We start from the raw sequence: 22,594 nt of genomic DNA, 5'->3' as shown, positions 1-22,594 counted from the left end.
TCCTCGTAGACGTCTAACTAGTACCTTGTAGTAGTTAGACATCCGTTATTACATCGCTATGCCTACCGTTACCTTTCCCCAGTCCCGCGACCTTATTACCCCAAGACCCGGCAGGTCGGCTGCCAGGCCTTATAGCAAGTTTCTGAGTGATAAATCAATGTGTAGTTCGATAGGTAAAGCTACAAGGCGATCGTACAACGAAGAGACCCAGTGGAAAGTTGTAAGGAAAGATTGTAAGGTTCTTGACGATCAACGCTGATCGTCGAGACGTTCCAATAGGGGTAACAAAGAGGTTTATTCCCCGAGAATGTTTTCACCGAAACGGATGCAATGGAGAGGTGCCATGGAGTATTTCAAGGGACTGGTGCGTGTGGCTGTTCCTTGGCGTCAAGCCATAGGCAGAGGTGGTAGGTATTTGAAATGTAAAGTCGATTGCCGCCAGGGTAGTAAAAGTTGCCGCCACCAGATGAATTCTTGGACTTGTCCTCGGCTTTCGCTAGAATGTTACCAAAACCTCGCGAAAAGCGGGAAATTCCCCGGGACTAACTCCGGAAGCAACTAAATTGCACAGGCACTTTAGTTTGAGAGCGTTCGAATGCGTTATCCTCTTCAAATCTTCAAAGTCCCGGCTTCAAAATTGCTTGACAAACGGATAAACCAATTCAATAGCTAAGTAGTCAATACAACTGGACCACGCAGAAGATATCAGCGCTGGCGACTGCAGAAGAAATAGCGAAGCAATGTCGCCTTTGCAGCTAACGGTCGTCACCTCGGCAAGCACAAGCGAGACCTCTAGCAGCTCAATATGTCGAGCATACCTGGCTGTAGAGACGCTCCGGGAGAGAAAGCTGGCCGCTGGATCATGGGCAGTCTTGACATCTGCATCAAAATCTGACGCACAGAGCTCTCAATCGGGTGCGGTGAGTTAAGCAATGATATTTGGCGTGTCGGGAATGCACACTGACTAAGGACAGTTCTCTCTTCTTCGGCTTTGTAGGCGGAAAGTCTTACTGCTCAGCTATGGCCATCAGTCAACGTCGACCCCGAAGGTAAGCTCGAGAGATCTTTCGAAAATGTCAATGCTCGCTGATCTCCGGTTCATGATAGCTATACAGCTCTCTTCCTCCCACCTCAAGTCGTTCGTCGATGCGAACAAGGTTATCGTCACTCCGATAGATGTCAACCAGGATATCGTCAAGGTAGCCAAATCGATCCGGTTAGAGATGGAGCCGAGCACGACGAAGAAGTTAGCTTCAACGGGTGATGATGCCGAGAGGGAAGAGAAGTGGACGGAGGCTGTGATTAGGGAACGTCTCAGTGGGTGGACTAGCTCTTTCATCCTGTCCGGTCGACTCAATCTATACGTACTTATCCGTGCTGATAAACGCGCCGCACATCGTAGTGGAACAGAAGTACCTCACCTCCGGCCTCGTCGTCGAGATTCCTTCGGCGAAGATCCCAATTCCTGCCTACCGGATCAGAGTGATGACCGCTTCCACCAAGGTTTCCGCGGGAGGAGGCGGAGCCGTCAACGGTACAACGAGCTTGGCGGACAAGATGAAAGATCTCAGCGTTATCGAACCGATCGATATCCAGCTTATGAACTGGAAGACCGAGATCGTGCTCTCCGTCAAGACCGCTGGGAAGGATCAAGGATCGGATGCGGATAAGAAGGTGCTGGCGAGCTCTTCGACTAGGACGAAAGCTCTTGCCAACAACTCGGCTTTACCCTCGTATATCAATATCTTCCCTCCTGGACCTCTTCAATCCAGGTCCGCCTCGTTCTCCGCTTACGCGACGCTAGGAGGACTATCAAAGCAGATCTCGCAAGTCCGAGGCTTGCTCGATTTGCCCCTCTCACAACCCTCGATCTATCACAAGTTCGGGCTGAAACCGCCTCGTGGAATCCTCCTCTACGGTCCTCCCGGTACGGGGAAAACCCACCTCGCTCGGGCTATCGCCAGCTCGACACCTGGTTGTTCTTGTATCGTCGTCAACGGACCCGAGCTGTCGGGGGCTTATCATGGAGAGACGGAGGAACGCGTCCGAGCTGTCTTTGAAGAGGCTAGGCGGAGAGAACCTTGTATCATCGTCTTAGATGAGGTGGATGCGATCTGTCCTCGGCGAGAAGGAGGAGAAGGTGGCGAGGTCGAGAGGAGGGTCGTCGCGACGCTGTTGACGCTGATGGACGGGATGTCGGAAGGGGTTGTACGGGACCAAGAGGAGGTTCAAGAAGACGAACAGGAAAGTGGATCGAACGGACTACCACGGGTGGTAGTGATCGCTGCTACCAACCGACCGAACGCTCTCGACCCGGCTCTAAGACGACCAGGGAGATTCGACCGGGAGATCGAGATCGGGATCCCAGATGCAGATGCTCGTTTCGATATTCTCCAGATCTTGATTTCCAAAATCCCTCATTCGGTCGCTCAAGCCGATCTTCGGGCGATAGCTGATCGGACGCACGGGTACGTCGGTGCAGACCTGTCGGCTCTGGTACGGGAGGCCGGATCGACTGCTATACACCGTTGGATGGCTGCCGGAGAATCGCAATTCATGGATTTCAGCAACAGGGTCGGACAGCCTTGCATGGAATACTCTGATCTCACGCTAGCTTTACCGACCATCCGACCATCGGCTATGCGCGAAATCTTCCTCGAGCCGCCCAAGACGCCTTGGTCGTCGATCGGTGGACAGGAACATATCAAGCAAAAGCTCAAGGAGTGCGTCGAATGGCCGATCACGAAAAAGGCCGTCTTTAAGAGGCTCGGGGTGGAAGCTCCTCGAGGGGTTTTGCTTTACGGCCCGCCAGGGTGTTCGAAGACGTTGATGGCGAAAGCGCTGGCTACCGAGAGTGGAGTCAATTTCATGGCCGTTAAGGGACCCGAAGTGAGTCAATCGGCTATTCTTCCACTGACTGGGAACTAGTGCCGACTCGACCGTGTTTGATAGCTCCTTAACAAATTCGTGGGAGAATCAGAGAAGGCGGTCCGAGAGATCTTCCGGAAAGCTCGAGCTGCATCTCCTTCAATCATCTTTTTCGTGAGTCCTGGTCACAAGGGATTTCCCCGACTCTCCCGGTCTAGATACTGATACCATCCCATCATCACTGAAGGACGAGATTGACTCGCTCGGACTGTCCCGCTCTGGCAGCGATTCGGGTAGCTCGGGCGTAGGTGATGGCGTTCTCACAAGTCTGCTCAACGAGATGGATGGAGTCGAGTCCTTGAGTGGTGTCGTCGTCGTGGCAGCTACCAATAGACCGGACAGTCTGGTAAGCACACTTCGACCAATCACTGCTTGACGTTGAATTGACGCGGCATATCGGTTTGCAGGATCCGGCCCTTCTTCGACCTGGACGTCTAGACCGAATACTTTACGTCGGTCCGCCAGACTTTGAGGCTCGTAAGCAGATCTTCAAGATCAGGCTACGGGACATGAGAACGGATGACTCGGTCGACTTGGACGAGCTTGCCACAATCGTGAGTCATCATTCCCTTGCTGGGCTATCGACCGCTGCCGCGGTTCCGAGACGCTGACTCGGCTACCTGTTCGACAGACGGAAGGTTGTTCTGGAGCAGAGATCGTTTCGATCTGTCAAGACGCGGCGCTCGCCGCCATGAACGCTTATTACGCCGACTCGGAAAGAAGCGAAGACAACGATGATGATGGGCCGGATTGTATCGACAGCCGTTTCTTGTTGGGTGCAGCGAAAGGACAGAAGAGACGTATCACTCGACAGATGATCCGAGGATTCGAAGCATGGAGAGATAGTGTCGAGACAAGAGATGCATAGTCAACACGACGTGAACGGTGTACATAATGGACAAGATGAACACACGAAGCCAAGGATATATAAATAAACGATACGACTGGGTCATCCGAACCACGAGATCATCTCGCCCCCGTTCCGATCCCACACTCTTCCCTCCATCGCCTGAGATTTGCTTCCCTTCTCTCTTGCTTAACTACCTCCATCCAGTGCTCCCTATCGTCACCAAGGGTTGCGAGCCAGTCGTCAATCCATGGAAGGGGCTATTGCGGAAGTCGTAGTCAGGATCGAGTCAGTCCCGATCGTGCAGACTTTCCGATATCGTTCACTGACATTGTACGCCTCTTCCGAGAACTTCGGTCGATTGTTGGTTGTCTCGTCCTCGATGATCATGCTGGGCTGTGCGATGACACTTTCGGCAAGTCGCTTGACTCGCTTCCCCCGGTAGCGCTTCCTGTTTCGTCGGGTAGATCTCGGAGCGGCTTCAATAAGCCCCGACGTTCCAGATCCCGAGGCGATTGAGCCCAAAGTCAGTCCAGGCAACGGAGTCGGTGCAGCTGGCTCCGGCTTTTCGATGGCGGTTTTGGCCCAGTTGACGACCTGACAGTGACGGTACAAAAACGATTGTCAGTCGTTTGACTGGGACACGCGTTTCATCTGAGCATATATTTACCTTTACCACTTCTTCGAACCGACGAGATAGCATGAACGGAACCTTGTGAGGTTTCTGGGATTTGGCGATCTTCTTGACTTGTTGATGGCTCCAGCTGGTAGGGACTGGCTATCAGTACGGGATGTAACTTCACAAACTCACTTTGTACTCACTACGAACGATACCAAACCGTGAAATTGACCGAGTCCAGAGGAATTCCAGTTCTGGCAGATTCCTCATCGTCATCATTCTTCTCTTCTTGAGTACGCTCGTCGGTCGCTGGTTTGAACGAACGAATATGTCCGACTACTCCGTATCGAGACATATAGTCGAAGACCGCTCGGGTCTTCTCCCATGTAGATAGGTGGCTCGGAAGGGAGGTGTTGAAGGAGATTCCACACAGTCTCTGCGGATAAGCTTCTGCGCCGTGCACCCATACTCCGTTCATCACGTTTTGACGGCTGTGGGGACGTTCCTGTCAGCTATGGATACAAATCGATCCGACTCCATGTCGTCGACTCACTACTGGTAACTGTTCGTCGCAATCAAGAATTCAGCGTCGGCGAGTCTCTTCAGAATAAGTCGGCCGGTCGATTCGCTGATCACCACGAGGCCGATTTGACCTGTAGAGTCGCCTATGATCCTTTCGAAATTATTGAGGATCCTTCGGCCGAAGGTCTCGTCGAGAAGGCTCCCGGTGGTCAAGGGTTTGAAGTCGAGAGCATGTTCGTAAGCCAAGGGCGAGAATGCGATGTCCGGCGAGGCCGAGGTGTAGATGTAGCCAGGGGTATGAAGTACAGGTTGCGTATCCCTGACCGAAGACATGAATGGACGAGTGTCACTTTGTGTGATCGTAGATCGTAGACGCTTGTATATCTGTATGTTGGTAAAATTCCGAGGACATTGCGATATTCTAAGGCTGAAGGAGAAGAAATCGTTCAGCTCGTTCGCCTTTTATAGGTATTCGAGGGAGGGGGAACTCATGAGTTTTGTATCCGCTTGCTTCCGTTTTGCTTCCGAGAAAGCCATCAAACCTTATAAGACCAATAGGTACAAGATTTTAGAAGACTGGCGGGAATCGCAGCAGCGTAAGCGAGTCACGACGCCTTCGTACGTAAAGGTCTCCACGATGCTGCAGACGGACCTCAGGTTATCAGCGGGATCCGTCGTTTTTTCAATTTATCTCGACGGCTTTCCTGGACATTAGGAGAGAGTCGGAAGAGTTCGTCGTTTCTCCAGAAAATGGACGGCTTTGTCTGTGGCCGTCGCTCGAGAGGTGCAATGTTAGGTCAATTGCGCGACCGCAATGCTGACGGACAACGAACCCTGTGACTAGTCGTGAGTAAAGCCGTAAGACGGATTGGCAAAAGTTCATCAACCTCAAGATCTGAGTTGTCCGTCGTTGTATTCCCCTTCCCATGTATGTTTAGGGAAATTCTTTGGCATGTTCTTCCGCTTTTGGAGGGGCAATGAAATCATCATTGAGAACCTTTCGGCCGAAAGCGGTAGCATTGAAGGGCTCAGTCGTGTTCGATGAATCTATGAAATGGTCAAGGATTCTGTCCCTAGCCCAGCGGTACGCAGTCAGGTCCGAAATGGTCAAGGATTCTGTCCCTAGCCCAGCGGTACGCAATCAGGTCACGACATGATCCAGTCGAAGTTCGACCACGGTCGATAGTGAGGAAAAGGAGCGCCGCCGCCAGGAACGATCAACGAGAGGCTTGGGGCTACCGTGGACGCACGGTCGTCGCCTTTCTGTAGTCCCAACTTCTCAATTTCGGTCGCCCTGATCGAAGAGAGCGCTCGCGCTTGACACTCGGCCGTCCGAAATCTACAAGCATACTCGACGTCTTGTCCGTGCCCAGCGCTTTGTCCGCCGAGTCTACGGAGAGCAGAGACCTCCCAAAGCGTGAGACCTGCACATAGATATCCCTCATGGATCCGACTGGCGACCCGATGGCAATGTTGGACGACTTGCAGCGGATGCCATAACTGATGGATCTCCGAAATGCGTTGTTGAACCATCCGCCGGTGCCGATTTCCGGCACGTGTTTCAGCTCCATAGCGAAAACAAGTTGTGCGCCTTCCTCGTGACAGAATATCACTGCGACGGAAGACAGTCCTCTTTCAATCGAGCTGCCGTTTCTCCTTCAGCGGCATTGACACGATGTTATGTGCCGGTGACATGAACGCTACGTCCTCTAGGTCGTCTTTGCCGATCGCGTCGGCAATTCTTTTGAGGAATTGCCGCCCGCCGCGTTCAGTCCAAAGGTGGGATTCTTTGGCCAAAATCCTCATAACTAAGGTGTGATCGAATCCTGGACATCGGAATTTTTTTTGGCCATACCAATGCAGGTAGCAAGGCCCATGGATGTCGTCTGGATGACATCTACCGGATGGCCCCCGTGGATCAGACCATGGAGCCAACCTAGCTCGCTCAGCGGTGGTCTTCGGGGGATCGGCAATCTTTGGGGGATCGGCGGTGGTGGCAGCGGCGGATTGAGTAACAGCGACTTTGGCAGAGGGCGCGGCAGTCGATGAAGAAGGTTTTTGACCACGGGCAACTGAGTGAGAATGCGGGACTGGGCGAGGGTGAACGGACAACGATTTCCTTTTCCTTCAAACGGGGTCATTCGAATCTGGAGCGTTCTCTTTGTCCTTCAGGTTCGGAGCGTTCCCTTTGCGCTGATCTGCTTGACCTCCCTGTAGACGAATCGGCCTTGAGCCGAACGGAACATCCGAGACCAGACCGGGATCCTCGAAACAGGCTCGGCAAATCCGAAACAGGGTCGGGATCGTCCAAGATCCACTCGGCTCATTCGAAACCCGGTCGGGAACCCCGTCCCGCTTCGATTAACCTAGAGTTCGACTGTAATCGTCTTGCATAACGTATTTTGTTGCATTTCAGACATAACATGATCTTCAGTACAATCAGAGCCTATATATTCGTCAAGTGTCGTTAAACGTCGAGCATCGAATGCCCGTTCCTCCCATTCGGTATCGGAAACTGGGCGACTTATTCGAACTCGATCCGGAGATCCAAGCTGAATGGTAAAGCCTTGTCGGTGACGGTGATCTCGTCGCCGCTAGCGATCAGCTCGTCCAGATCCTTTTCCAAGTTGTGCTTGGTCTGTTCGTAAAATTGAGGAGGTGCCTGCCAGAATAGAGGCTGTCCGCTACCGAACGATATCGATGGTTTTTTGATTTGGCTGTCGAGCAGGCGCGCGAGTTGAGCTACGAAGACGCGCGCGGAACTCGAGAAGGGGGACCCACAATCGCTGGTTTTCGGTGAGCATTTCGATAAAGCTCTCGACCTTGGTCCCCTTCTTGACCTTGAGGTCGACAGTCTCTCCTCCACAGACGGGACATTCCGGGTTCTTTTCGTGCTTGAACGTGAACGCGTAGATCGAATCGTTGCCGACGTACTGATAGCACGCAATTACGATTAGCGCGTGATTTGCGAGGCTGAAACGCGAGCGGGGGGAATTACCATGGTATAGTTGTCCAGCGATGGCGCCGACGTCGTGGCCAACTTGAAAGCTTCGTTACAACAAGCCGCTGATGACGTCCGCGCAAGTACCGTCAGATACCACTTCCGACCCAAATCTAATCTGCGGCGACTCACCAGCAATGATCGCGTTGGTACTAGCGATGGCGGGAATGATGTTTTTGACGACCCCCTGCGTCAAGCTCCAGGTGACACCTTCGATCCCGTACTGCTTGGCACGGTCGGCTGCCTTTTGGTACAACCACTCGATGTGGTCCGGGTCGTCGTTGTCGAGCTTCTTGTCTGGTAAGCGCAAGATCGAATCAATCAGCAAGATGCTAACCGGATGCGGTGAATGGAAATTGCCCACCTTTGAACGCCTTTGGCCATTCGAGCACGCTCGCCCATTCGATGCAGTGTTCGGGCAGTCGCGGAGTATTGGCGATGGTGCAAATCGGGAACACCGTCGGCGGCGTCAGCATGTCCATCTAAGATATCGCAACATCGTCATGAGCCTTCGCCTACGACATCGTGGTCAGACCGACAAACTAACCGAACATTCATAACACGCCGACATGGTCGGAAGGATGACCCTCGCTTGCCCCTTGAACCCTGATCGAATATAAATGCCGCAAACCGATCAGCCACTCCCACCATAGACGGACCACCTCGAAGGCCCCGAAACGCACCCTCGGTACCTCCGTCAATCAGCGGCTTCAAGCTCTCCGGATCGTCCTCGTCCACCATCCCCACCAACGTCGCGTTGATCCATCTTCGAGCCTCGACCGAGTCTAGACCGGTGATGATCATGTTGAACGACTTGTAGTATGCCTCGTCGTGGTCCTGAATCTTGCCATAGTAACTGCGTAGGCACAAGCAAATCCATAGCCGAAAGAAGAAGAAGAAAACGTCAGCATCACGTCAGCTGTCTCGAGGGAAAAAAAGCGATCTGTCTTTCAGTCACATGCGCGCCTACTCACGGAGTGACCTTGACCCCAGGGACCCGCTTCATGACAAACTCGGCAGCCACGATCGATTTCGCCTTGCCCACGTCCGCCTCTCTACATCGCGACATGGTTCGAGCCACGGATCATTATGAGCCGTATATGAGTCGGCGTGCAAGTGAAAGTTGCATAGACGTAGCAGGCAACGCGACGTGATCGATCCAACAAATCCCAAGTGTCCGAAAGGAAGTCCGACCAGATCAGCCTCGGGTCGAAAATTCCGAACTGAATTGGCAAATGAAAACGCAGGCTCACCGGAATAAGAACTGTCGGTTCAAGTTGGAAATATCGATCGTGTCCATGTCGATCACGTGGATGTCCCGGAATCCCACTGCGTTTTCGTGCGGTTAGTTTATGCGTGCGAGATGAAACGTGAAGAGTTTGAGAGAGTAGGTCAGTAAGATGATAGAATGTCAAATGACGTTGTTGCAGTTCGTGATGTAGCCCAGATGCGGTGGATGGTGATCGGCGCCAAGATCTGAGCAGGTGAGGACGAGCAGATGAACAATCGAGGCTGACCACCTCCTACCTTATCTACGCCTGCTCTGTTTTTTTCTTTCACCCTCTCGAGCTTCGAGCTCTTACCCAGAATGGACCCGTCTGATCATCCCTTTCTACCGTCCTCCCTTAAGACCTCTGCTCGTCTGCTCAAGCCATCTTCACAGTCTGACCTCCACCGTTCGTTCTCCCCGGAGCGCGCGTAGCGCTCCTGTATCTGGTCTCTCGGTCCTCAACGATCGTTCACTTGATTTCCTCTCTTGTCCCAGCCTTTACTGATTCAACGCCTTTCCATCCGGACCATGTCCGACCTATATCTTCTCCCGATTTGATATCTACCCGTCCCCAGGAGGCCTCGCCCGGCTTTTCCTTTCTACGTCTTCCCTGTATCTTTCGTTCATATCTTCGTTCGTCTCTTTGTTCATATCTTCTTCATCTCTCCTGCGTCGCTCTGTTTTCGTCTGCTTCTTCGTCTCTTCGTCGTCGCTCTGTTTTCGTCTTCTTCAACTTTGTTCTTGTCTTCTTCAACTCCCTGTCGACTTGATCTCGGCTCTTCTCATCCGAGATTTCTCATTCATGCTCGTACTATTCCTGCGTACGAGTCGTATCGACCTCGCCTGCTACTCCTCCTCCTCCTCTTCTCGGTCTCTTGCTCTCGGTCTACTGCTCCTCCTCATCTTCTCTTGGTCTTCCTTATCGTCCCCTCTTATGCTCGATCCTATTTACTTTCCTCCTCCTATCCGGCTCCGGCTCTGATCTCCTCTTCCTCTTACACGCCGCACACGGGAAAACCCCAAACCCCATACCTCCACCGGAAACACTAAACACCAAACCCTCGAACCTTCACCCCAAAAAACTCGAACTTCACACCATAAACCCAACCCCCCAACCCCCCCAAAAATAATTGAAAAACACGCCAAGAAAAGAAACAAGGACTCACTGAGCGCCAAGTTCTGTAAGATCTCACAGCCCAACCCTCCGGCGCCTATGACGAGGATCTTGCAGGTTTTGCGGAGGAATTCTTTGGTCTACCCGGCCCGCCCCGCACATGCGAATTGAAGCGAGTGAAGCGGAGCGGAGACGGAAGGAAGGAGAGACAGGTCAGCATGTGGATGGAGGAGATAAGATTTAGTCAATGGTTATGGGTGTGGTTGGTAGTTGTGATGGTGAGGGTGGACGGTGGTTGCGATCGTCGTTCAAGCGTAAAGAACGTAAGGACGTCGATGGAGGTTTGGGATGAAGGTGTGATTCGTCATCCTCCCCCCACTTCCCGTATCTCCATCCCCCCGACCAATAGTGACTCGACCGAACCCAACTCCACCCCGACCCTCCCAAAAAAAGATGAGGAAGAATTTGACAGACCCACCTCCTGACCCCCAACGAAAGCCTCATGAGTCCTCCCTCCCCTCCGATCCAACACGCGGTCGATCGCCGCGTACTTTTCAGCATCCGGGGTGGAGAGGTAACGTTGTCGAGCTTGATCTTGGGATGAGGTGAGGGAGGGGTGGCGGTGCAAGGTCGGGGGGGAGACTATGGCCGTCATCTTCGTTGTGTTCGTTGTTTGCGTATCTATGGGGTCTGGGGGTCTGGGGAAGTGAGGAAGGTGGTCCGGAGAAGGAAAAGGAGCTCGAGGTCGAGATATGATCAAGCTGATCGACCCTGGATGCTACGTCAACAGGTCGACCCGAAGTCCAAGGTCAGGTCGAGCGAATTTCTAGCGTTTCTACAAGCAGCAACATCAACATCAACGACAGCATCAACGAGAACAGTAGCAGCAGCAGCGGTAGCCAAGACATTGCTGTTCAAGCCGGGGTGAGCAAGGGGTGAGTTGCGTCGAGGGTATGATTATTTTATATTGCGATGTCTGATCACGCCGCTCATCACTACAGCAACAGCTATGTTTTACGGCATCCCCAAGCCGGCCAGGCAAGTCCCGTCAGCCAGCGAGCTGAGGGAGCTGAGGGAGTGGAGGGAGTGGAGGGAGAATCGGGATAACAAGGACGACTGGGAGCCTTACAATCCCGCGTTGTGATGTCAGTAGCGGCCATGCATGTGTCTCGTAGATCGCGTCTCGATAATGAATATTTGCATCACCGTACATACCCTATATATGCAGATGCAGATATGCAGACGAGCTGCGAGCTACGTAACGTAACTTATGCCGTGATAACGCTAGAAACCTCGTCGAAATCTAGCGAAAAGAGATCAAGGGCGACGCGTATATACTACACGCTACTCGCAAACAACAACGAGGGAGAGTGGATTCATCATTCAACATCGACCGACGACCCGGGGTCGAGTTCAGATACAACTCATCTTCGATGGGACAACACAACGCCAGCGATCAAGCGACAACGCCAGAGGAGCAGGGTATGGTAGATAATAGGCCTACTCGACGAAATTAGCTTTGTCTGCAAGTCCCCGCAAATCGTATTCGTGTGACTTCGACTCCCGGACCAGGAATCGACGGCGACAACAACAAATACAACAAGCACGACCAGCGACTGCACAGAACCTCAACCTACTATCAATCGACACACACATACACCTCACCTAATCCTAATACATCCCACCATCACCACTAGGAATAGCCCTCGAAATCGCCTTCGAAATCACCATCACTATCCACATTCATTCAACATGCCGACCAAATCCGAACACCCCAATCATCCGAAGTTGACAAACTCGAAAAAGGACAACAAGAAACACCCACCCCCGCCCGTATTGATCACGGATCGGGATGTGGGGGTGCAGTATGTTAGGGAGGATGATGAGCGGAGGGCGTTTTTGGGGGAGGTGAGTTGGCGTGGTCGACGTTTTTGTGGAAGTTTGGGAGTGGGGAGGGGTTGGGCTGGCTGTTTGGGGAAGAGGGGTCTGTTGGGATGGAAGGTTGACGGAGATGAGAGTAGATGTCACGAGTGGAGATGAAGAAGAGATGTTTTCTTTTTTCGTACTGTGTGCTGTGCTGTCGAGATCGATTTTTTCAAGAGAAGCTGATCATCAATCCCACCTTCTTCTTCTTCTTCCCGTCTCGTCTCGTCTCTCTCACGCTACAACCATACGAAAATAACAATACAATATAACCTACGAATCCTCATTCAAAATCACAGGGAGGATTCGCCAAAGTATACTCATACACCCAACTCCCCTTCAAAATCAACTCGGCTTCGGCCTCTTCCTCCAAATCCAAAGTAAAGACGGAACACACAGAAGTGGAATTGGAATCATTGGATGAGACGACCAAGAACCACGTACTTCGATCGAACACTGCTCAGGCGGTCAAGGTTGTGCCGCATGAGATGTTGGGGAGTAGTAAGAAGAGGACGAAGGTCAGTACCCTAGTCGTTTGATTATGCTGGTATATCGTTGACAGTCTGCTGAATTTGAATGGGGAACTGGTGGGCTACTACTTGACTATAGCTGTATTGCGAGATCAAGATTCAGTCGATGATGGATCATCCTCATATCGTCACCTTGCATAATACGTTCCAGGATGATCAGAATATTTACTTGTGTTTGGAGGAATGCGCTGGTGGGGTGAGTCAAGGTCAGGGTGTCGAGATGACAACCCAAACATGACGTACGATATGATATAAAACCTGACAAAACGGAATGAAACACTCTTTTTCCGCAGAACATGATGACCCTCCTCAGAAAACGAACCCACTTTACCGAACCCGAAGCCAGGGTGTACATGACACAACTCATCTCGGCCGTCATGTACATGCACGAAGCCCGAGTCATGCACAGGGATCTGAAGTTGGGGAACGTTTTCGTGATGGATAAAGGCTCGAAGGGGTTGTGCTGCAAGGTAGGGGATTTCGGGTTGGCAGCTTTGTTGGATAAGGATAGTGATCGGAGAAAGTGAGTCGGGTCGGGTCGACTTGGGCGGCGTGTGGGGTATGGGGGTAGGGTGCTGATCCGGTTTTTACTTGGTGCCTCGTTTAGGACCATGTGTGGGACGCCCAACTATATCGCGCCCGAGATTCTGGTGCAAAAAGGCGGACACTCGTACGAGGTCGATATTTGGAGTTTGGGGGTCATGCTGTGAGTCCCGTGTGTGCAGGACGAATTGTTGCAAGGGCTGATAGGTCTTCGGCCCCTGCGTCGTAGGTATACGATGTTGATAGGGAAGACGCCTTTTCAGGACAAGTCGGTCGATGGGATTTATGCGTGGGTCTCGCTCGGCCGGACATCCACTTTTTATGTTCAACGCTGAGAGATTTCGCTTGCGCTGTGTAGGAATATCAAGGTCGTCAAGTATATCTGGCCGGCGGATTGCAAAGTGTCTCTCGAAGCGCGGGAACTCGTCAAGTCCATCTTGTCGGCCGATCCTAGTAAGCGCGAGGTTGCCAGGTAGTTTATCGAATCGGTTGTGATTCAACGCTTGACTTGCAGAACTCCGACCGACCCTGAACGAGATGCTTCATCACCCGTGGTTCACATCGGGCCCGATACCCAGCCACGTTTCCTCGTCGGCACTGCTGACGGCACCGGAATACCACGAGATGACGCGAGAAGAGATCAAGCACAACTTTTACAGGGTCAAGCGTAAAGCTGGCGTCGGACAGAACTTGCCGCTCAGGGTACCCAAGGCGGAGACGGTGGAGACTCCGCAGGAAGTCGGGAAAGAGGTGGAGAGGGCTGTCAAGCAGCAAGAGGCAGAATACCAGACTGCCATTCAGCCCGGCAGCCCGATCTCGGCTTTGCTCAGGTGAGTGACGGCGTCACGAAGTGTTGTTTTCCCAACGTGCGGCACACTGATTCTCAATGCTCTTTGCCTCGCCCTACAGATCCGCACGAAAGCCTCCTGTCGTCGCTCCTGTCCATATGCCCAGGAGCGGTCGTGGCGAGTCGAACCTTTTGCCCAAGTTCCAAGCGCTCCAGAAGCAGGTCCCGCGAGGCAGTCCGCTACGGAACGAAGCGGGTCGAGCGATCGCATCTCAATCGACGAAGATCGCAGGCGGTATCAAGGAGGAAGACGAAGACGAGTATGAGCCGCGACGGGATGACAAGCGGAACGTGCTTTTGCCTTCCACGAATGGACGGGCGAACGGAGCCGGAGTGAAACCGGTGCAACGTCATGATGAGCAGGTCAAGGATACGGGCAAGATAGCGTCTAGTCGACGTACACCGTACGACAAGGTCGTTTCGTATCTGGATTCGGCAATCGCATATCGAGAGAAGGGGGAAAAGGTGAAAGTGCCAGGTTAGTCGCCGTCTCCGACGATACTCCACTGTCTCGATACTGATGCAAGTCGCGCTTCGACAGATCATGAGCCGATCAGACCGACGGACTTTATCGCATGCTGGCTGGATTACGCTCACAAGTATGGAATGGGATATGCCCTCACGGATGGGTCTGTCGGAGTGCAGTTCAACGATGATACTACCATGGTCCTTGCGCCGAACAAAAAGTCGGTCCACCAGACACCCTTTCGCTGGGCGTGATGATTCAGAGCTAACAGAAGATGCATGGCTTGTCGCAGGTATATCGACCTGATCCGACCTCATCACAAGGATCTAGTCTCCCCCCCTCGAGAATCGATCCGCGCGGATTCCGAGGTGACCGACAAGACCATCAAGGACCGCATATTCCTGCTCAACCACTTTGAAGCGTACATGGAGGGCAAGCTGCACGCCGGCGAAAAGTATTGCGAGACGGACGCTTCCCTCAACACGGGCATGTCGTACCTCGCTCAATACTGGCGTCTCAACAAGTTGATCGCTTTCCGAATGAGTAGCGGAGTCCTGCAGGTGGGTTGCTCTGGGCGACGTGGTGACGTGAATGCAGAGCTGAGAAAAGGTTGTCTTCCGTGCAGTTCAACTACCATGACCATTCCAAACTCATCTTGTCGGACGACGGCCTGACGATCACCTACATTGACGACCTGTACAACATCTGGACTTGGCATCTCGCTAGCCTCATCTCGTTCGAGACGAGCAGCGAGGAAGGGACCAGGGAAAGGCGACGAATGGAGAGCGCGTGGAGAAAGCTTACTTATGCTCGGTAAGCTAGATCGCCTGCATGTCACCTTTGACGGCGGCAGAATGCTTACGCTGTTCACGATCTTGCAGCGACGTCGTTGCCAAGCTCGATCGACTGCCGTCTGTACCACAATCGACGAAAGCCGCATAGGCGCGCACACACATACACACTATCAGCATAGACCCCCTGCTACGACGAGTAACGACGTGTTTCGACAGAGATCATTGTGCATAATTCCAGTATGAATTTCATGTGATGCATGTCATACAGATCCGACATGTCCGTAAATGGATTTTAGCATTCTAAGACCGGTCTTTCAAGTGCGAACATAGCCCATGCCGCAAGTGAAAGAACTGGAAGATGGCTACACACTGCTTTCTGTCCTAGACAAGGGTGAACAGACTGCACAGTCCATCAGCTTTCCGTGAGCTATCATTTTGAAGCGCATTCTGGACGAAAAATCGCTTCCTGCTGGAGTTACGTCCCGCCAGCGTCTGGTGACTCGTAGATACGAGACCTAACAGGTAGATTCGCGCTTGGCAGATGGAACCGACGATGAGTCCCGTCCGTCCTCCCACAAACCTCACTGCACTTGCTGGCGAAAAGGTGGATGATTCCTGCCCCGTCAAGTCCGAGATGGCTAAGCACCTGCAAAGACCGACACGTAAAACCAGCGTCCCTTGACAGCGCTGAACATTAACATTCAGGTCGACTAGCTGTCAAGACCGTTTGTAGAGGAACGTCCCAAGCGTCCTCTCTGGGGGCTTAAGTAAATCGCCCTTGCGGACCGAAATACACACCAAGTATGCCATCGTCAAGACGAGACAAAGACGATTGTCTCGCAACAAAATCACGAGACGAACCGCATGAGATCATCTTCGTGATCAAAGATGATGATCGTCTCCGTAATCGAAGACGATCGACCAGCCTTTCTGGCCCTCGTATCCACCGAGGGACGTGGATCTTACTATCTCCAGTTGTGCCGCCAGCCAGCATCTCTGTGAAGAGAGACTAGCGACCTGAGAGAATCGCGCGACACCCGAGCGGGGTATCCGAGTTTGGTTCTCGCCTCTCCAGACCAGAGTATTGTTTGACTCGACTCGGAGGCCGTGCGCCAGCCACGCTCATGCGCGGAAAGCTTTGAACGAGTCGTTTTTTTGCCTCTCCAAGCAAGATGTCGACTATATTGGGCTTGTGTCTCGTCGGGCGAAAAGCTGTCCCAAAGCCCGCCTAGGCGCCGTTGTTGCAGGGCCGCCCACCCTCCTTCGCACGACCGAAAAGGAGTGATAGGACAAGGAAAGCTGATGGACTCACGAGGTGAACTGCACCACCGACCGGCATCGAAGAGCTTGTCAGTCTGGTCCGGTCCGACCGTGGGACTTTTCAGGTGAGAACGATCCGCTTATACATCTTGAGATATCCAGATTTATCGAGCCTAGACAGGGACATGTACTGGCTGCCCCGCATGCAACCTACAAAACTGTCGAAAGAGTCCATCAGCTATCCTTGCAACTGCGACAAAATGGTATATCTCGCCCGCGCATAATTCGTTTCCGCTAACACGATACCATTCGATAACTGGAACCGCTCCTTTCATCGTGGAACCACACTTGCTGCGTTCGGGATTTGCAACGGCAAGTGGCTACAAGTCCTACTGACAGCCGTGTGATCACAAAACCGCTTGCGCGGTACACATAGGTGGGTTGAATCAAGCTCGCACCCGCACTCTGAAAGGAGACTGGTCTTTCCCCGGTCTGCTTGCAATATCAGCCTTTATCAGACCGTCGCTCAGTTTGTTTTTGCCCTGACTGCCCTGTTTTCCAGGTCGCGATGCAGACTAGGGTTGATTACGTTGAGCCTTCACTCTAACGTCTATGATCTTTTAGACGAAACGCCATTGCAGCAACTGCAGACCGTCTCGCCAGGCGAGAACCAGCTCCACTGGTCGTTCGCCATGCTGTCTAACCGTGACACCCGAAAGACTACCTTGTCAAAACACCCGAAAGTGCCAACCATAGACTTTCGGCTCGTAACTCCACCAAGGAGTGGATCTTACGATAGCCCATCTACCGGCAACCTCGCGCGAACGAGGTTTTTGGACAGGGTCACCGCGTCGCAGCCCGAGCGGGGCCGCGAGGTATTATTTGCTGATGTTCCGTCCAGTCGCAAAGGTACTCGCCCTGCCGTGACCGTCAGGTTTTTCGCATTGGCGTCGGACGGAAACACCACCTTGCCTCCCCAAGCAAGCGAGTATTGCTTTTCCTCGACACCGGGAACGTGCGAGTCGCTTCGCGATGAAGACGACGTCTCCCGACGTCGATTCTGCCTCTCTACAGCATATGTTTTGTTTTCGAGTTTATTTCCCACGTTACAGAGAGAGACCCAAGGTCCCACTCTCACGCTGCCGCTCCTCCGAGTAGACTTGTGATGATCTTTCCCCCCTACGAGTGCATCAGCGATAAAAGAGGACGGCCGAACCTGTCCCTCCTTTAGTTGCCAAGGCAATGAGAAGTGACGGGCTAACCTGTCCTCCCTTTGGTCACGTAGCAATAAGAAAGGTAGACGCTAAGCGTAGCTCGTCCTAGCCCGCTTCAGCCCCGCAGTCTGACGACCTGCGGCGACCGACCCAATCCTTTCGCACGTCCAGAAAGGTATCACGAGAAGCAAAGAAAGCTGATGGACTCACGATAATGTAGCTGATTCACCACGAAAAGTCCGTCCTATGGCGGTTCTGGTGTCGGGTCGTTGAGAAGAATCTAAGGGCGAGAACGAGGGTCCGTCAGCATCTTTCTTTTGCTCTCCCCCAGAACAACCCGGTCTCGATCCCCCCCAAGACCGGAAAAGCGCGCCCCTGCAAGTCCCCCCGGACGAAATGAACAGCCAAGAGACCCGGTCCCACGATTATACAACGAGTCGGAATCGAAATCGAAGTTTGGTCGGCCGAAGCGGCAGCTCGGGAACATCGAAGCCAAGCCAAGCCAAGGCAAGTCCACGCCAGTCGATCTTGATCACGCAAACAGACACGAGGTCGAAGCACGAATTCGGAGACGCGAGCGGGATCTTGAGCTTGGGCAATCGCAACCTGATCGATCTAGCGCTAATCGCAGACTTCAAAGTTCCAAACGGAGCGTTCTCCTCCACCAGCGACCATGACCTCAGGAAGACAAGGCGAGCCGAAAGAGTTCTCAAGTCATTCTCAAAGGCCAGTGCAGCATGGTCCGATGGCGGAACGAAGTCGGGACCGCTCCAATGAAGCCCTGGTTCTGTCTGGCGACGCTCAAGTATCCACCCAGGCCAGTCCATCAGCTGAAGACAATGAGTTCTCGGTGGTCGGTTGCATGCTGTCATGCTGTTCGTCAGGCGGAAGCCGGAAAGCGAGATCGGAGCGTAGTCGTCAAGAAGGGCGGCGATCGAGAAGGAGATTTTGTGGCGGTCGAGATTGACGTCGAAGCAGATTGGAGTCGGGTTCATAGTGACCAGTTTGGCAGCCTGAGATGAATGACCAATTGACTGGTAGCGAGGCGTGACCGTCGTGAAAGCGGAAGCGAAGGATACGGTTCATTTGGTCGGGATGTGAATGCAGAGATTGGCGAGTCGTAGTGCCGAACCGAGAAGTAGCATTTTGAAGCCTGATATCAGGTCGAATCGAACATGACCCGCTGTGAGGTGAAGTGTATGTAGAAGTGGATCCCAGTCGTTTTGAATCGGTCGGTAAGATCCAAGAAGAAGGAGTAGAACTGGTCGATTGAAAGCCGGTCTTTCCAAGCACACCACAGCCCGCATCTTGCTATCGGTTTCCGGAACCGGAAAGAAGCATTCAAGATCGCGGCCAGGATGGATTGGCGTGACTGAGGTCTGGGCGAATTCTTCTCGACCTTGGTTTTTCTGACCTTATTTTACGTTAGGTAGTCGGTCTGGTGTATTGGTTGTCCTTATTGTCAAGCCCTTAGTTTTGTTTTATCTGGGTTGGAAGTGATTCGCGTTTGCGTTTGCTGGCCTCCTCCAATACTATCCGTCGTTCCACGGATCCCTTATTCTCCTAAGCCCGTAGATCTGCCACGTCTGTGTCTTTGCCTTATCCTTAGTAGCAAGAAGACGCCGTGCAAGCTGATTCTCCCGGAAAAGTCCTTGCGAGATCACCTCCAGCTCTGATGGGTTCCTCAAGGTTCTCTCCTCAGATCGCTCGTAGCTCGCCAGACGCAGCCACGTAACCCCAGCCATGTGACTGAACCCCAGACCGGACCAGAACCGATATACAGCAGCAGCAAAGGAGACGTGGCAAGCCGAGAGGGGGGACTTGCAGGACCGAGAACCGAGAACCCGGGGGGAAGAGCAGGGAAGAAAAGATGCTGACGGACCCACCTTCTTGATTTCCTCTGCTTCTTCGGTTGGTCCCGGCTCCCTGGTTTAGGTGGTTCTTCTTGACTTCATCTCTTCGACGAGGTAGATCAAGTTGAAGTTGATTTCAGGTTGACGGCTAAGTGAAGTGAAGTGAAGCGAAAGGTAGTTTTGATCAGAGGTCGAGCCCCGGTGGCGAGTATACAAATCGCGTCGGGTCCTACCTCTTCTTCGAGCTTCACAGTGGATCAGTCGGAGTCGGCCGGGTCGGATAGGGAGCGACAGGCATGGGCGTATCTTGGTCCCATCCTTGAAGACGATACCCAACCATATGGTCGATGTCCAGGTCGTTGATGAATTGATGATCAGAGATCAGAGATCTTAGATGAGGTGATTCGACCTCCAGCCTGGGCTGCTCTTTGTCTTTATCGCGTCTGTGTATCGACCTGAAAACGCATATACGCTATAAATCATGGTAGCGCTTGCGGCTTAGGGCCTGATCGTTTGCGCCGTTTGTCAAAATTGTTATTGGTAATGAAATGATATATCACCAGAAACGGGTTTTATCATCACGGCGTGATGATCCCCCTTCTTGATTTTCCAAAAAGGCCTAATCGGTTGGCTGTTGAAATTGGTATTGAAAGATTTCAACACGTCCAATTCGGTATTGATCCCGCCTAGCAATTTTCAGGCACCGTTCAGCACCGATTTTGATGCGGAAACAAGGCTTTGCCGTCATCTTCCGAAATCTTACGAAATCGGAAGACATATTCATGGTCATCGGCCTCGGTGACCATATCATGAAAGGATCAGCGCAATTGCAAACCCGTCGCTGATCGCCTTGTAGTCGTTCGTATACACAGACCTCTCCCCCGCGTAGCATGGATCCCCACCAGTACAATGATACACGCGGCTACAGTAGCCAGCCTGCTATGGGCTTTCCTTCTCCTTCCCGGCCTCAGTCCCGCCATCCTAGCTCCAATCCGATACACAACATACCATCGCAAAACACCGCGGTGGGACATCAATTCGCACCTGTAGAAAACTGGCGGAATGCCTTGTCATCAGCCGGCCCATATCTGCAGAATTCTTCCGAAATCGGATCATATGACCCCGATCCGATTTCGTATCATGAGACACAGCTAGGCGAGCCACCCAACGGGACTCGTCGATTCTCTCGACAAGCCTCTTCCAATTGGGTGGCAGAGAGCCAATCGAGCCGAAACTCTCAGCCGTTCCCCTCAATTGGAGGGAGGGACGTCGACAATTCACAAGGTTTCTACACCCAACCTCCCACGATTGCAGTTGGTAGTCAACGTTCAAGGATTGGATCCCCGGACGTTTCAGAACCTGCCACCCCCTTGCTGGACAAGACACCCGCCCCACTACCTGCGAGCAACATCCGGTGGAACAATATGCCCTGGCTGATGGAACGCCTAGCGGCAGAGCTAGCGGGTCAGCGAGTGGCCACGAATGCTAAGAACAACGACGGCAACCTCGCTCGAGCGCAGTGGGAAGAGATTGTGTCCGCTCTCAACGACCTGGCTATTTCGAAGGGGGTTCACAACCTCGGTTTGACTGTCAGTAAAGTGCGGAACAAAGTTGCGGAAGTCAATAAGGAGCAGTATATACCTCGCCGAGTCATTGCTGGCAAGAGTGGGAAGAGTGGTTGGCACTTCGATCGGAAGACGGGCCAGGCGCATGCAGAGCCTCCAATTTGGGAAGCATGGTTGGCTACGCTAGTGAGTCAACGCCTCCTTCCGATTTCGTCCGATTTCGGAGTATTGATCCGATGTTCTTGGTTTCAGGGCGATGACCGACCACTTTATGAGAAGTGTAAAGAACCTTGGCCCATTTACGAGCTATGGGACAAGTATCGAGGAGGGAGAGGTGCAACTCGCGAGACTGTCAAGAAGCCAGGTAGCCGCCCTTCAGCGGTAGCTCGGAACGCACAGCAAAGCGACGAGGGGGAGAGTTCAGGCGGGGAGAATGAGAATCCGTCTCAAACGCCGGAAAGATCCACTGGTAGTCGCAAGAGATCCCTAGCCTCTAGTACCCCGCAGAGCCAAGCTAGCCGAAGAAAACGCAGGCGCCAAGAATCCTTGCGTGAACAACAATCTCAAGAACAGAAGTCCTCGCTTGAAGCGATGGTACAACTGTTTCAAAACAGTCGTCCCCCCTCTGTTGGTGAGAAGGCGGCCAAACTTCTGTCCATGGACAAAGTTCGATGGGGGCTGACCGCCAGGGAAGACTTCGAAATCACCAATGCCATGATGGAGAGTCCATCGAAATGCGAGTTCTACCTTGGCATGTCGCCAGCCGAACGACAGCGGTGGGCGTTTGGGTACCTTAAAATTGACAGGGTACCTCCACCCGTCGATGAGCCGTCCAATCGGCATGATGATGACGATGACGCCGCCGGTTCGATAGAGGATGAAGATGATGAGCGGGAGGACTTGGACGGCTTGGGTCAATATGGAAACTGGTAAAACTGGTAGTTGTACAAGCAGATGGCTTCCGGTCTCTTTTTCTGTACGAAATCGGAAGAATTCGGTTGACAACATGGTTCTTCCGAAATCGGAAGAAATCGGCTGGCGTACCTGTCCTCCTTTTTCAATCGTCGTCCCTGTTTGCAAACAATTCCGCTGTGATTTTCTCTCGTAGGTTGACCATGTGCTGATCGACTCTCCCACGAACGGTACTAGGTGCAACTACGGATTGTCCTCCATCGTTCCCTCCATCGTCGTTGTCACAGTTCGAGGCTACGAGGTCCCTCGGAATTTCCTCCTCTGACGCCTTGTTTGCCATCGTGAAGTTGTGCAGAGCGCACAAAGCATAGATCAAATGCGCTTGA

General features: G+C 52.7%; 5 protein-coding genes across 5 annotated transcripts; 3 read left to right on the top strand and 2 right to left on the bottom strand.

Moving 5' to 3' along the window:
* The first annotated feature begins 607 nt into the window (after positions 1-607).
* HD553DRAFT_314285 (P-loop containing nucleoside triphosphate hydrolase protein) lies at positions 608-3,868 on the top strand. Its single transcript, XM_046180336.1, has 8 exons — positions 608-920; positions 998-1,049; positions 1,108-1,317; positions 1,403-2,889; positions 2,953-3,042; positions 3,116-3,274; positions 3,336-3,482; positions 3,560-3,868. Exons 1-8 carry the CDS (start codon positions 741-743, stop codon positions 3,794-3,796), a joined length of 2,562 nt encoding a protein of 853 aa, XP_046035100.1. The 5' UTR covers positions 608-740; the 3' UTR covers positions 3,797-3,868.
* On the bottom strand, positions 3,869-5,319 carry HD553DRAFT_314283 (uncharacterized protein). Its single transcript, XM_046180335.1, has 5 exons — positions 4,948-5,319; positions 4,598-4,885; positions 4,446-4,539; positions 4,106-4,372; positions 3,869-4,035 (listed from the first exon to the last, which is right to left on the bottom strand). Exons 1-5 carry the CDS (start codon positions 5,247-5,249, stop codon positions 3,895-3,897), a joined length of 1,092 nt encoding a protein of 363 aa, XP_046035099.1. The 5' UTR covers positions 5,250-5,319; the 3' UTR covers positions 3,869-3,894.
* A 1,969-nt stretch (positions 5,320-7,288) lies between these two features.
* On the bottom strand, positions 7,289-11,388 carry HD553DRAFT_314278 (uncharacterized protein). Its single transcript, XM_046180334.1, has 12 exons — positions 11,303-11,388; positions 10,780-11,236; positions 10,354-10,441; positions 9,171-9,246; positions 8,892-8,972; positions 8,601-8,773; positions 8,465-8,523; positions 8,282-8,399; positions 8,050-8,214; positions 7,915-7,982; positions 7,698-7,849; positions 7,289-7,633 (listed from the first exon to the last, which is right to left on the bottom strand). The coding sequence occupies exons 2-12, from the start codon at positions 10,954-10,956 to the stop codon at positions 7,441-7,443; spliced, it is 1,350 nt and encodes a 449-aa protein (XP_046035098.1). The 5' UTR covers positions 10,957-11,236; positions 11,303-11,388; the 3' UTR covers positions 7,289-7,440.
* A 344-nt stretch (positions 11,389-11,732) lies between these two features.
* On the top strand, positions 11,733-15,713 carry HD553DRAFT_286297 (kinase-like domain-containing protein). Its single transcript, XM_046178255.1, has 13 exons — positions 11,733-12,209; positions 12,524-12,742; positions 12,834-12,950; positions 13,048-13,277; positions 13,362-13,460; positions 13,527-13,586; positions 13,656-13,750; positions 13,812-14,127; positions 14,207-14,622; positions 14,686-14,830; positions 14,903-15,170; positions 15,236-15,423; positions 15,492-15,713. The coding sequence occupies exons 1-13, from the start codon at positions 12,054-12,056 to the stop codon at positions 15,550-15,552; spliced, it is 2,370 nt and encodes a 789-aa protein (XP_046035097.1). The 5' UTR covers positions 11,733-12,053; the 3' UTR covers positions 15,553-15,713.
* A 4,908-nt stretch (positions 15,714-20,621) lies between these two features.
* Positions 20,622-22,229, top strand: HD553DRAFT_325051 (uncharacterized protein; the record flags this gene model as incomplete). The annotated part of the gene is made up of 2 exons (XM_046181560.1): positions 20,622-21,482; positions 21,549-22,229. The coding sequence occupies 2 exons, from the start codon at positions 20,622-20,624 to the stop codon at positions 22,227-22,229; spliced, it is 1,542 nt and encodes a 513-aa protein (XP_046035096.1).
* Positions 22,230-22,594: the final 365 nt, after the last annotated feature.

This window comes from Filobasidium floriforme (assembly GCF_021052385.1).
Source record: "Filobasidium floriforme strain CBS 6241 chromosome Unknown HD553scaffold_16, whole genome shotgun sequence".
In the NCBI taxonomy this organism is placed as follows: Eukaryota; Fungi; Basidiomycota; class Tremellomycetes; order Filobasidiales; family Filobasidiaceae; genus Filobasidium; species Filobasidium floriforme.
This window is presented reverse-complemented; position numbering and strand designations above follow the sequence as displayed.